Source organism: Sitophilus oryzae, unplaced genomic scaffold (genome assembly GCF_002938485.1).
Source record: "Sitophilus oryzae breed Bouriz unplaced genomic scaffold, Soryzae_2.0 scaffold_125_pilon_pilon, whole genome shotgun sequence".
In the NCBI taxonomy this organism is placed as follows: Eukaryota; Metazoa; Arthropoda; class Insecta; order Coleoptera; family Curculionidae; genus Sitophilus; species Sitophilus oryzae.
This window is the reverse complement of record NW_022145904.1, coordinates 393,411-409,398: the sequence shown is the minus strand read 5'-3', so window position 1 is coordinate 409,398 and position 15,988 is coordinate 393,411. Positions and strand designations below refer to the sequence as shown.

At 30.0% G+C, this 15,988-nt stretch overlaps 1 protein-coding gene across 1 annotated transcript in view; it reads right to left on the bottom strand.

Moving 5' to 3' along the window:
• Positions 1–14,602, bottom strand: part of LOC115874248 (cardioacceleratory peptide receptor-like) — a 387,533-nt gene extending 372,931 nt beyond the window's left edge. The window contains exon 1 of the mRNA XM_030889347.1: positions 14,135–14,602. Within this exon, the coding sequence (XP_030745207.1) occupies positions 14,135–14,284 (150 nt within the window). The 5' untranslated portion in view covers positions 14,285–14,602. The remainder of the gene's footprint in view (positions 1–14,134) is intronic.
• Positions 14,603–15,988: the final 1,386 nt, after the last annotated feature.

The following is a 15,988-nucleotide window of genomic DNA, read 5'->3' as shown; positions in this document are numbered from 1 at the left end:
CATTGAGAACCTCGAAATTAGTGGAATAAATTAGTGCTTTCAATTAGAGTAGAAGTTTGTTCCTCTAATTTGAATGTAAGCATTTAGAACGTCAAAATTAGTGGTAGGAATTTTCAATTAGTGGAAAAAGTTGTCAAACTTTTAACTTTTCCACTAATTATACTTCAAAATTTGCGAGAAATGACATTTTGGCCTTTGATTATCACCCGTCAAGAAAAATTTTGGTTAGAAATCAAAAGTTTATTGTTTTATAAGCTAAATATTATGCGTTCTCTATGGATACAACAGACTACCGTAAGCTGTTGCTAGGATATTTTATTAATTTTAATTGTCTTTTTTGAATGATCGTAAACTAAAAAGTATAAAGTGTAATTGAAACCACTAATTTATTCCACTAATTGGGAGGTTCTGAATGAAGCTAAAATGTGGTTAGAAATCAAAAGTTTATATAATTTTATTTATAAGCTAAATATTAGGCTTTCTCTATGGCTACCACTGATTACCGCAAGTTATTGCTAGGATATTGCATTAATTTTAATTCTGTTTTTTAGACATTGTAAATGATCGTAAACTAAAAAGTATAAAGTGTAATTGAAACCACTAATTTATTCCACTAATTGGGAGGTTCTGAATGAAGCTAAAATGTGGTTAGAAATCAAAAGTTTATATAATTTTATTTATAAGCTAAATATTAGGCTTTCTCTATGGCTACCACTGATTACCGCAAGTTATTGCTAGGATATTGCATTAATTTTAATTCTGTTTTTTAGACATTGTAAATGATCGTAAACTAAAAAGTATATAAAGTGTAATTAAAACCACTAATTTATTCCACTAATTGCGAGGTTCTCAATGAAGGTTAACAACAGCAAAAAATATGATGTTAATCATAATTAATAAATGAGATTAATAATCTATTATAGACTAATATCATGTACTAGAGATAGATGGGACACTGATATAACAGTGCGTGAGATAATAAAAATTTTAAAATAGAAAATTGTTCAAGATTAGTTATCAACAAAAAAGTAATTTACCGCATATAGCGCTCTCTCCAGTAAGTATGATTTCAGAGCTTTGCAAAATGCAGGAAAGAATGAAAGTGACTTGATATCCAAAGGCAGATGATTGTACATTTTTTTGGCATTGAATAGTATTGAGCCTTTAACTAGTTCTGAGTTCGAGGGTGGCAGGTAAAGATCATGCTCCGCATTCCTAAGTGGATAGTTGTGGGGCGGCCTTTCGGGAATAGCAGCTATTTGCGGATTAAGCAAACGGATTCAAAAATGAATAGAGAAGGAAGAGTTAGTACTTTGAAATTTCTAAAGAAATTCTGTCAGTGAGTGTTTTACTGTTCAGTCCCAATAAATATCGAACTGCTCTCTTTTGAAGTTTGAAAATACGTTCAAATTTTGTCGCGCAGCAAGTACTCCAGAACGGAAGGGCATAACGAAGATGCGACTCAAAAAGGGCATAAATAGACTATTCTAGAGGTTGATAACTTAAGTTCCTTAGAAACTGATCTTAGCGCAAAAGAGGCAGCGCTTAGTTTCATTGATAAAGCTTCGATGTGCAAGTCCCATTTTAACGAGTTTTCTACAACAAGTCCTAAGAATCTCACAGAATCCACGATTTCACTAGTGGTGTTATTAAGTACAAAAGGTTGTATAGTACTTTTATATGACAAAACTTTAGTTTTTGATAGGTTGAGGCATAGGAGATTAGAATCGCACCAAGAATTTAAAGGTACATAAGTCACTGGATACAGTATTATATAGTGCCGTTACATCTGGGCCGCTCCAAGTGAAACTAGTATCGTCCGCAAAGAGGCAGATTTTACCGCTAATGTCTAGATTTGCAATGTCGTTGATAAACACCAGAAACAAAATAGGGGGCCCAGTGCTGAACCCGGAGGGACACCACATTCTATAGGCTTGCAAGAAGACATAGACGTATCAATCGTCACAAGCTGCGTTCTGTTGCCAAGATATGACTTAAACCATTCGAGCGGCACTCCCCTGAATCCATAGTATTGCAATTTGTTAATTAAGGTATTATGATTTACACAGTCGAAAACCTTAGAGAAATCACAGAAAATTGTAGCTGTAGAGTGATGGTTGTTCAGGCTAGAGATTATCAAAAAGGTCGAACATAGCATCAATTGTGCAACTGTTATTTAGAAATCCAAATTGATGGGTAGTAAGTACTTTATATTTAAGGAGGTGAGATAGAAGCCTTTTTTTAACCAATCTTTCAATGATCTTAGATAATGTGGGCAGGAGTGCAATTGGTCGATAGTTCGAAGCTTGATCTTTATCTCCTTCTTTATGCCGAGGAATAATTATTGCTGTCTTTCGGGAATGGTTTTGGTGTATTGTGGTGAAAATAGTGTTTATTTTGTTTTACTTTTGATTTTATTTCGCTATTCAGACTTGTACTTAAATTAGATCCTAATAAAATATTTTCGATTGAACCGACCGCGACTGTGTGAAAACCCAGTAAGTATAGTCGTATGTATGATAATATAACCACCGAATTAATTCAACGAACAGAACATCAGCGAAACACATTTTTCAACATGGCCATAAACATTAAATTAAGCGCGGTGCGTTTGAAAGCAGGAAAAATAAAAACATCAATGACGGAAAATCTAATAAATATGGCGAAAAAAAGGCAGTGCCCGTATGGGAAGTGCTATTTCGTTGGTTAATATGCAGTAGCCGCATTTCAATGATTGCGTGTGCTCGTGACGGGAGCATCGTAAAAAACATTCCTTTTGTAGAGGATCGCCTCCTAAGATGAAAATATGGCCGAGTAAATACAATTTTATTTACAATTTATCTACAGAGCGAACAAAAGTAATATCGTGCTTGTTCCAATGCCTATTTTCAGGGTTTTTATCTAAAACGTTTAGTATTGGTGGTAAAGTTAAAAATCAAGTTGTTTCAAATCATTTATTTTTTCAGTATTTAGTTTAAAAGCATCCCAAATTATCATAAAATAGTGTTGAAATCGAAAAAGATTTATCAAAAATAGAAACAGTAAGAAAACATCAAGTAGATACACTGTAATAAGTTTTTATATTCTGTAATCATAACCAAAAAATATTTAGAATAGAAAACAATAATAAGAAGAATGTAAGTACAAATAAATTGTTGTTTAATTTTAAATCCTAAAGAATAAATAAAACACTTTGCTGCACATATTTTTTAAATATTTTTTTCAGTTAGAAAACAGTATTTCTTTCAAAAAATTTATTTCTCTCCAAGTAGCGAAAAACCAATACTTTTTTCAAGGCGTGTGTTATGACTGTTATCATTTTATGACATGTATTAACATACTTATGACATAAATTAAGATTGATTGACGTATTCAATAATTGTTGTTGGTAATTTCCTGTTTCTCCGGAAATGACTACAATTTTTGATTTGTAAATGGCGCCCTCCATATATGTCTACATTATTCAATCCAGAGTGTGATCCATGGCTGTGTTAAAATCACTAATTTTTAATCAAGGATCCTTGGAAAAATGGATTTGGTCGTCTAATGTTTTTCGTGTCTTGACCTAGCCGGTTAAAAGATGCCTAAGGATGGCTGCAACGACCTCCCGTAATCCTGCTGTTAAAACATAACAATTGGTTTTTATATGTAAAAACCAGCTGTTGCCTTTTACGATGTACTTAAACAGCCGTTAAACGGTAGCCTACTAAAATGCCGTTAATAGATATTGTGACGTCGTTCATGTCGGCGGAAAGTAATGCCCTGGCCTTAAGCATTTTGCAAGAGCACCTGTGGCTCAGTGGCGGAGGCTATCGGTTCGTAAGCGAATGGTCCGGGGTTCAAATCTCACGCTGACCAAGACTTTTTTATATTTTTTTTGCTTATAGCATGATCTTATTGCATTGGTTTCACTCTTTTTGGTTGGATTGGTTTAGTTATTTGGCGGGTTGGTTAGCGTGGTTATTTGGAGGGTGTTAATTCATTGGTTAGTTGGTTATTTGGTGGGGTTGGTTGGTTTTTACTAATTTATATTTGTTTTTTAATTTTTTTTATCAGTGTCGAGGTTAGTTGCGTTGGTTAAGTCGGTTATTTGGTGGAGTGGATAGCGTTGGTTAGTCCTTATAAAATTCCTATATTTCATAAAGCCGTCAAGTGCGTCACATCAACGACGTCATACCTATTAACGGCATTTTAGTAAGCTACCGTTTAACGGCAGTTTAAGTACAGCCTATTTTTTAACAGCAGGATTACGGGACGTCGTTGCAGCCACCCTAAATCGTATTTTTAATCTTATCTCAGTTTTTTCAAATGGAACGAGTGTGGCTCATTGTTGGAAAAAACATTTTTTTACAAATAATTTGTTACCACACATTTGGTATTTCGAGTGAAAATGTTACAATGTTAGAACTGCATGTTACAATTTACAATAAATCATATGCGAAAATGTCAAAAGTTATAATGTGATACGTCATTCATTTCAGAGTGTCATTTTCTATCGAATAAAGTAAAAAAATACCGAGGGTGCCATTTAAAAATCGAAAGTTGTAGTCACTTCCGGTGAAACAGGAACTAACCGAAAACATCACCGTCGTATAGGTACTAACATACCAAATCTTTTTTTTTATCTAAAAAAAATTAAAAAGTTATAAAAGTGAGCCACTTTTGAGACACACCCGGTATATAAGTTATACATAATTTTTACCAATTATTTCTACTCATTTTAATAATATATGTTATAACGTGTTAAGGAAAACCATTTACTGTTTTAGAAAGCGTATAAATCACAATCACCGACTGAGAGACTTTAAAATGCCTGATGCCGACGAATGGTCAGAAATAAAATGCAGTGACAAAACTGACAACTATCAATTACTCATCTCTGGATCTACGTGGACGTTCAGCCAGGTGCAGCATAGTTTGTTTTTGATTGGTAAGCCCTTTATCAATATATCAATAATAGGGCTCTCGTAAAATTTGGACTATAGAAACTGATTTAGATGTTTCAAAAATTCGTTCCAGGTATTTAATTTGAAAACTAGGACAAATAGTTAAAAGTATGAAATTTGTTTCGGTTTATCTTGCCTTTTTTTCTCCTATTTCTTGACCAAAATAAATTCTAAAATAATTTACACTGTGACTTTTTTCAACTTTGTTTTATTTGCTTAATTCATTAAGAAAAATCGTTCATATACAGGGTGATCCGAACTCTATCCTGGAAACTTCGGTAGCATATTCTGCAGATAAAAATAAGTAAAATAGTTCGTGTAAATGTATGTCCGAAAATGCTTACTTTCGGAGATACAGGGTGTAGAAGTTTCATTTTTATTTAGATTTTTTCCAAATAATTTCTGAAGTAACTTCAATATTTGGATAAAAATTGGAGTCTGGGAGTTTTTTGACATGAGAAATGTGATTGATGTCAATATGACTCCTACTTGTAGAGGGCGCGACCTACCTATTTTTAAAATGGTTTGAAGAGTAATCACTTTTCGTCCGTACCGTCCGCGTCCGAAGAAAAAATTATAATTAATTTGAAAAAATAAAAAGTTCCGAAATTTATCATTTCAGTCAAATAAATATCTAGTAAGCATATTTATTTTTTGTCAATGATGACATGTAGTCACTATTTCCATTCTAGATATCTTGAGAACGGTTGCTCGTAGCGGTTTTTGCCAAGAGACTTTTTTTAGGAAAAAATCACGGAAATGTATATTTTTTCACTCAGTAGTTTTATACAGGTACGGACGAAAAGTTATTGCTCTTTAAAACAGTTAAAATACATGTAGGTGGCGCCCCCTACAAATGAGAGGCTTATTATCATCAAAATCAAATTTCTCATGTCAAAAAACTCCAAGACACAGAAATTAATTATTTCAGAAATTATTTGGAAAAAACCGAAATAAAAATAAAACTTTTATACCCTGTATCTCCGAAACTAAGCATTTTTGGACATACATTTATACGAACTTTTTTACTTATATTTATATGCAGAATATGCTGCCGAAATTTCCGAAATACAATTCGGACCGCCCTGTATATTAACAAAGATTGTGTGAAAATATGGTTTTAATAAAAAATGTCTATACCTCTGTGGCGGATTCATCTCTTCAAAAAAGCCCTATGGGTATTTCGCCACTTTAAAAAAATTATTTGTTTCAAAGATTTTCATGCATCCGTTATCCGACGATACGATATTAATTTTATTGGTTGAATTTAAAGACTTCGATTTCGTTAGAAACGGTTAACAAATCGAAGTCCTTAAATTCAATCAATAAAATTAATATCTTATCATCGTATCGTCGGATAACGGATGCATGAAAATCAAGCTTTAATCCAACGGAGACTAATAATTTTCAGTAGTGGCCTTGATTATGTATAAATAGATGTACAATGAGGGCTTAGTACAAGCCCGTCTTCTAGGTGGCGCCTTGCCCGTTCTGAATTTTTGTATTCCCCTACGATTTTCTTTGAGGGGAATCCGTCAAACCCGCCCATCGTTCAAAAATGGAAGGGCGCGAGGTCACATCTATTGGGCTACTTATTAGCACGTTTCACGCATGTTTTACGAAAATAGCTTTATCCTTGTTTGTTTCAACTGTGACAAGAAAAAAGAAAAAAAAGTCATATTCGTTTCTAAATTCGGCAGTTTTGTTTATCTTTCTCGACTTCTGATTTCGTTTCGTTTAGGTTATGTCTTAAAAAATAATTATTTATAAGCTTTTGAGTTGAAATATACCTTAATGGATATCTAAATAATTAAAAAATCAATTTTTTCGTCCCTCGCGAAGAAACAAAACAGTATTTTTGAATATTTGGATTACAAACTATTATTTTATGAGTTTTATGTGTTGTGTTTACGTGATGTGTAATGTGTATTTTGTACCTGCTGGATAATATTTTGAAACATATTTAATTAAACAAAAAGCATCTGTATTACAGGTGAGTAAATACTGTTCATATTTATTTCTAAATTCATATAAATTTGTTTTAAATCACTCTTGGTTTTTAAAGTTTTTATCTTAGAGTTTTACTTCATAGAGAGTCTGAGATAAGTTTAATAATAAACATTAAATTTGATAGATTGATAGATAGATTAAACGATAATGGCCAGTTGACTTAAAAATTTAAAAAATACTGATTTTATGCTATAAATTATGTTTCATTTCTTACTTTGCTTTTTTGGAACTGTCAGATATATTGTGTATTTTATAATTTTTCTTAATTAATAACGTAAAATATTGTTTATCTACACTCAACCCTGTGTTTAGATAAAGCTTCATATCAGATTTCCTATTTTATATTTTCACTCAAATCATATTTTTGTAAAATAGGTATGCTTGCATGCAAAAGTAGCGTAAATTTGACAGGGAGGTATTTTTATAGATATACAGGATGATTCGTAGATTTAAATACATATTTACTTTAGAGTTGTATAGTTTGTCAAAAGAAAAGCTATATTTTTTATTTTTTCTTGGTGAATTTGTCAAAAAATTGTCATTCCAGAAAATACTATAATGTCGTAATCGTATAGAGTTCATTTTGACCATTTTTGGATTAAATTTTTTTGTTTATATAATAAAATATATATTTAAAGCCCTTTCTAAGTTAAAAATAAGTAATATGGAAGTTTTTTACTGGAACTAATTTAAGGTAATGTTCTCTTCATATAATTATATAAAAATATGCTAAATTCCTAAATTATTTATATGATTAAATTTTCTTTATATTATTTTTTTTGTATTATATACAGGATGAGTCAAAACTATATATTATATTTTTCTTTGCTATTTCAAATGGAACACTGTATTTTATATCATAAATCAACAAATCTTTTATCCAACTTTTGTTTTGTTAAGATCTATATCCCAGATTAATAGTTATTGGATTGTTCTCAATAATTGTCTCTTTGAGAATAAACATGATTTGTTTTTCGCAATTTTTATTAGTAGGTTTGTCGTTAAAAGTGATGTATCTACATATTTATCAGCGACAAAAATTAAGAATTAGATGTCTAAAATAATTTCCTAATTATTTTTTTACTTAGCGTATCAGTAAATATTATTTATTTTATCGCTGCAGCTGAAAATAATTATGTATTCAAAAGAGGACATTACTGTGTATAAATACGATTATTTGGATTTAAAAATTATTTTTCAAAACAAAGTTGGAAAAAACTACGTTTATGTCATAAAATGTGGAGTTCTCTTTGAAATAACCGAGAAAAACCCAACATCTAGTTTTGACGCCACCAGTATATATCATGCATTATAGTTGATTATACTGCAATTTATTATACATACGTAGTTTTGTTTGGTGAAAATGAAACTTTCTAAAAGTATTCCCAATTAAAACATATTAAGAATTTCCTACATTATAATTTTGAAAGACGTTTGAGTGGGCAGACAATTTGGTCTAAAATAATCATATGTCTAAAAAAATTAGTCTAAAATAATCAAAAACCACTTAACACATACAACTCGCTTTTAAAAAATCTAAAAGAAATAAGTTTGTTTATTATATTCATATTTTATTAAATTATTATAGGTGTGACTGCTAAGTGGTCGTACTCGCCACTTTAATCAACCATTGGTGGGACCATGGTAGGACCTTCAGAGATTATAATGCGAATTTTTCATACCATGTAAATCTATATACATATATTAATAAATGCGTTTGTTTTATTAAATTTGTTTTCTTATACGATATGAGCGAAAAAAACGGCGTCTATTTGTTTACATGTACAAATATATGACATTGATATTCATTTCCAAGCCACTCTGACGCCGTTTTTTATCGTATGGTATACACTTACATATCCCTTATCCTTTTAAATCCGATTTATATTTAATAATTATAAAAAATAAGATACCTGATTGATTCTTCCGAAATATTATAAAATGAGATATCAAGGAAATAAATAAAGTTAATTATTATTATAAATGAGATATCAGGAAGTAAATAAAGTTAATTATCTCGCTTATTTTGGGAATTCAAAAAAAAAAGGGTATAGAGAATCTTAAGAACACAGTTCAAATATTATTTTTGAGTATAATGGGTGCTTCAAAAAATGTGGCGGATATAATGTAACATGTTTTTTAATGCAAAACTCTTATTTATAACTTTTATTTTATTTTAGATTCTGCCTAAAATTCTATAACTTTTTTTTTTATAAATAACGTTAGTATTTGCAAAATAAAATTATTCCTATGTTACATAATTGTCAGTTGTTTCCGAAGTTGGGCTACACAAATTTGGTAGGAGTGTTTTACAGAGGTGAAGAAAAAGATATATGTAAAAATACTTGGAGTTAGATGCTACACTGTGTTCAAACAGTTTTTTTTGGCTGATCCTATATATTATTATTTTTTCTAGTGATTTTACAAAACCTTTCAACATTTGTTAAGAAAGTATATTAAGTACATCTATACTCTATACAGCTTGCAATCTGTTCTGAATTTTTCAATTTTTATCCTTCTTTTACTTCATTTACACTATAACAAGTTTTGCCATGACAAAACAAAAATTATTTATTATTAAGCATTAAAGTAATTTATATAGTTATATGACATTATTAATAGAAATTGAAGAATTTTGTAAAATCTATCAGAAAAAAATATAATATACCGGGTGTTTTTCAAAAGTGGCTTGATTGACGTATTCAATTAGTTTCGGTTATTTCTTGTTTCACCGGAAATGACTACAACTTGGTTTTTAAATGGTACCGTCGGTATTTTTTTACTTTATTTGACAGAATATGGCATTGTGAATAGAATAATTTAATGTCAACTTTTGACATATTTACTTAAAAAATTGTATTTTAAATTACAATCTAGAGTGCCATGATAAAAAACAACATGTAACCGGTCGTAAAGGTAACGACAGTTTGACTCGATATACGAAGTGTGTGGTACCAAATTACCTATTTACCAGGTACCAAAAAGGAAAAGACACAAAAAATATTAGACGATCAAATCAATTTTTCCGAAGCTCCTTGATTAAAAATTAATGGTTTTAACACAGCCATGACACTAGATTGAATTTTAAAATGCTATTTTTTTTAATTGAAAATGTCAAAAGTTGACATATGATATATGTCATTCTATTCAGAATGTCATTTTCTATCAAATAAAGTATAAAAAATACTGAGGGTACCATTTAAAAATCAAATGTTGTACTCGTATACATTTCCGGTGAAACAGGAAGTGACCGAAACTAACGGAATACGAATCAATCTCGATTTATGTTATATACCTACTAACATTCCGAATTTGGTAAACCCCGAATTTAATTTTTTTATCTGAAAAAATAAAAAAGTTATAGAGGTGAACCGCTTTTGAAAAAACACTCAGTATAGGCTGCGTCATTGAAAGAATCTGCAGATATTTTTCTATTTTAAATACGTAGTCGAATTTCAAAAATATATATTGAACACCCTGTAGCTCTACCTTAAATATCTACATATAAATATCTAATATTTTTTCTTCATCAACAAATTGAAATATTATAAAACTAGTTTTAGGTTACACCATTATACAAGAAATATACGTAAAAAAAGTAATAGAATTTTACGCAGAATCTAAAATAAAATAGGATGTTACATTTAAAAAAAACATTATGTTAAATCCGCCACACTTTTTACAAAGTTACAGACGTAGGTAGGTATAGTTTCATATTATATTCTTTAATTATCCATCTAAAAATAAAATATTTATATACCTAATATAATACTTTAGTATCCAACAAGTGGCTATGAAAATCAAAATAAATATAAATCCATGTCCAAAAATAAAAAATGTAAATAACGCTTTGAGGTATAAATTCGGTTGAATCAGAAAGATTTTCATGCATCCGTTATCCGACGATACGATATTAATTTTATTGGTTGAATTTAAAGACTTCGATTTCGTTAGAAACGGTTAACAAATCGAAGTCCTTAAATTCAATCAATAAAATTAATATCTTATCATCATATCGTCGGATAACGGATGCATGAAAATCAAGCTTTAATCCAACGGAGACTAATAATTTTCAGTAGTGGTTTACTAACAAACAAATTTGCCCAAATGACAAAAAAAATGCTTCGAAAACACAAAGAACAAAGAAAAAAACTGTTTAAAATATCTAAATGCAACTATTCGAGAACACTTTAGTTTTTTTAACCAGATACGTCTATAAAAACCGTTGACGTTCTGTTAAAATGATTGTTAAATGCTGTGTTAATGGTCATTTGAAAAAATAACTATTTTATTTTGTAGATACAGTGGCGAAATACGCATATACTTAGGACTTATTTGCAGAGATGGTTTTAATTAACAACAATTAAACGATAAAATACTTACTTGTGCAAAGAAAAAAAAATCTTATTATTGTCGTACAGAAAATGTACATGTAATTCCAGTAGTGAGATACCCTTCAGCTCCTCACCCAGTCGTCGTTTTCATAAAGCCGGTCCCACACGATGTGGCAAACCCTCCCAACGTTGTTGGAGACACGCAAGGACTGTATACATTATTCTAAAGGACTGCTCGATCGCGTTAAATCGCCGCTGTTGTAGTCGCCGTGGAATGCTACGTCACGCGCTGACCAGCGCTCCACAGTGCGGCGGATGGTTATTCTAGCGGGACACAATCTCAAGAGCAATGCTTGGGACTTAAAATCTAAGAACGTAGCAAATGGTCTAATATATAGCAACTATATGGTTAAATTTATTTATTTATTAACAACTTAATTTATTAATAAATAAATACAAGATAATAAAACTATGATATTATTCATACATGATACACAAAAACCGTATTGTAAACTATTGCCAAATATATAAAATTATGATATCAAAAAATTCTTTAGCAGTTTTTTTTTAATTAATTTGTAATCTTGTGACTCTATAATTTATTAAAAAAAATATATTTTATTTTGAAAATAATAAATAAGATAGATATTTTAATTTTAACACTCGGTAATTGTAAATTCATATTTAGTAAGTATCTAAGACAATTTTTTAAACTCAGTGCCTTTTGATGGAGTTGTTTTGTTTATATGGTATCCGATTGAAATGAATCTTTGTGGGCATTCACCTGTTAAGCTTGAACTCCATGTGACTGTGACTACCTGTGTTGGTAACTATTGGTAACTCAAAAGATCTACATCATTCAATATATCGATATTTGAAAAAAAAGTGAAAGTTTGATATCTGCAGAATAAAGGCACGAAGAATTTTAACAAATAATATACGTACAGTAGAAAAGTATATACCTTTGGCAATCTTCAACATAATTTGGCTTTCCAATAAAATGTATAAGCACTTGTAAATATTTTGTTTTCGTATGATCTCTGCCTTGCTGAGCAGAAAACGACCAAATTTGGTGGATAAAAATGTATCGAAATACAAAGAATATTCATGCATTTTTGTATCAATTGGAATGTCTACTATTTATTCTTAACAGTACACATTTTTTGGCTTATTTCTAACCAAACGCTTTTGTCCCGCTAAATTTATTTTCCAACGCACTGTGCGCTCGTCCGTCAAATTCAAAAATAACTGTCACTGTCTAAAATCTTTAGCGCCAACTTCAACTCGGTCAGTAGATGACGTAAAAAAACTGACAGTGCAGGAAGATAGGTATCGAACTATCCTTATCTCTATATAGTATCCTTGGGAGACACGCATATCTGCCTACAACAATGTGTAGGAGACACACTCGGTCACTTGTCGTGTAGGACCGGCCTAACCCAGGTTTTACATTTTTAAATGTATAATTAAAAAAAGTAGTCTTTTTTAATACAATGTTTATATCAAATATAAGACCATTTTGAAAATTTCTAAAAGCATTAAAACTATTTCTCAATTTTAAATTTAATATCTAAAAGTTAATAATAATAATAATAAAATTTCGATACTGACCTACAACCTAAGAGAGTTTTATTTCTTGCTAGAAGCTTTTTCAAAAGATCAAATGGTATTAATAATTAATATGCATTTGATCATATTATGCACTTTTAATTGTACTAATAAATTCAAAATCAAAAAGTTATAAACAGTTCTTCACATACATATCACAATCTATAGAGACACCATACAAAATTTTATCCGCATGATTTTTTCATTTTTTTTTCAGACTTTAAAGAAAAACTCTTTTATTAACTTATTTACATTTAGCTATAATATTTTATTTTGGCGTGAAAAGAAATAAAAAATAATATTTTCCAGTATTAAAACAATATGTTAATCGCGACGTTCACTCAAAATTAAGTCGACGATGGATAAAACAATCTTTAATTTTTTTTTCACTTCCGATTAAATCTGAAGAGCCAGGAAGAAAAAAAACTATTTTAATCAACTGATACAGAGTGAAAAAAAAACTATTATGAGATATACAAAAATAAAATTGATTTTTTTATGGGATAAAATTCCCCAAAATATTTAAATTTTTCCACTTTTAAACTTTTATAAATTAACTTAAAATTAAAAAAATAAAAACCTTAAAAGAACCACTAAAAAAAACTATAATAATAAAAAATGATTAAAAAATATTTATACACATATTTTTTAATCAATTATTGCTTTTGTTATTTTTTTTAATATCTAATATTAAATTTTGTTTGTATTAATCAATTATTGTTTAAATATTTTAATAATATTAAAAACAAATTCATATGATAAAAATTACATGTTAACAACTCGAATATAGTTCAAATCCAAACATTCATTTTCACTCTTTAATTTATTGAGTGTCAACACCGCCTAACATATTAAACTACTGAAATACTATGTTTTATGCATTTGCATATGCATCATGCAGATGCATATAATCCGATGTCTAGTAATGAGATACAGACTAAAATGTTTTCTTTATTAGATAAAAATATCCTAATATATTTAGATTTATGCACTTTGAAATTTAGGTAAATTAACTTTCATACAATTAAACATTATAAAAATATCCTTTATATTATATTTCAAAAATATCCTATATTTTTTAAAATTATTGCGTTTAATGTTTTAATAATATGAAATACTTACTTTGTTTCTATAAATTAACTTCATGTAGATTTTTATATCAATTTTATATTATTGTTTATATAATTAAAAATAAAATTTTATATACACTTTATATAAAAACTATACAAGACTTACCTCATACAAATAAAAGGAGTCAATGCTGGACCCATTGGTAGTCTTTGTAACCCATGCCGAATTCTTCACGCAATAACAACTACTATCGTTACACTCTTTATAGTCAATAAATTCAAAATCAAAAAGTTTCGAACAGTTCTTCACATACATAATACTAAAAGTTTATCGACACACCATGTAAAATTTTACCAAACATGATTCATTCATTTTTTTTCAGACTATCTCAATAACTTCGTTAATGTTCAGAAAAGCTATTTCATTTGGTGTGAAAAGAAATTATAAACAATCGTTTTCAGTGCTGAAAAAATATGTTAAACGGAATTCGAGGAATGAAAAAAATGAAGTCGACGATGAGAGAAAAAAACAAACGAAAAGCGATGAAAAATTGCGATCGTCGATTGTTGGCGCGAAACAGTCGAAAGTCGTGGAGGCGCGTCGGGGCGAGAACAGTTGAATGCGGTCGCCACCTGCGACGCGCGAATCTGGAATGAGCGACGCGCTAAAATTTCGCTCGCCAGAGCGCTTCTGATTCTGGATTTTCGGTTCATAGAGGGGCAAAATGTAGGGGGTACATGCGCGTAAATTCTCACTCCGGGGGTTGAAAATAATTTGCGATTACTTTAGTAGCCTGTTTATGGAAAACTAACTATTAATACCTGGTAGCAGTTCGTAGTGCAACAGGTTATAAATCTCAAATAAAAAAAATGAAGAGTAATAGGAAAAAACAGACGATGTCACAAAGCTGACTTTTATAGAGAAAACTGATTTAATGTTATGCTAAAGATACAAAAAATTATCACTGCATGCAGTGGCGGATACAGAGGGGGGGGCATTGGGCCCGGGCCCCCTCTAAAATCTGTAAATTGGGTTAAATCTTAAGCTTTTGGGTTAAAAATGGCGCCCTAAAAAGCACATTCTACATTACTTTTTGTTTTGGCCCCCCTAAAATAAATTCCTGTATCCGCCCCTGACTGCATGCGGGAATATTTGGAAATATTTTGTTATAATCAATTACAATTTAGCAGGGTTGGTATGATTTAAATCATGATTTAAATCGTGATTTAAATCAAGTGATTTTTTTAATTTTAATCATGTGATTTAAATAAAAAAAATAATTTTATTGAAACTTTATAATAAATAAAAAATAATTGTAAAAGTTATATTATTATAAAAATGTATCCTAGAAAACTAAAAAAAAAATGTCTATAACAGATATAATCTATACTAATATATAAAATCCTGAAGTGACTGACATACTGATTAATCACGATCCTGCTCAAACCACTCAACGTAAGAAGCTCAATTTTGGCATACAGGTTGATTCTAGGGTGTAGAGGTTCGACAAGAAGGGATTTTTCGAAATTCCATTTCCAAGAGGGTGAAACCACCCCTCAAATATTACAATATTTTTTATTTAAAAAACGGTCAAGTTTTCGAAAAAACGCTTAAAAACGTATATTTTGTTTTGCTTTTTTACATATTTTAAGATTTTTTAAAAATGTATACAGGGTGTTTCGAAAAATCTGGTAATTGATTAATCACGATCCTGCTTAAAGTGCTTGACGTAAAAAGCTGATTTTTGGTAAACAGATTGACTTTCGGGTGTAGAGGCTCGATAAGAAGGGATTTTTAGAAACTCGAATTCTAAGGGGGTGAAACTAATCCCTCAAATATTAAAATATTTTTTATTTAAAAACCGGTGAGTTTTTCGGAAAAACTCTTAAAAACGTATACTTTATTTTATTGTTTTACATATTTTAAGATTTTTTATAAATTTATACAGGGTGTTTCATAAAATATGACCATTGAGTAATCACGATTCTGCTTAAACTGCTTGAACTGCTTAAACTGCTT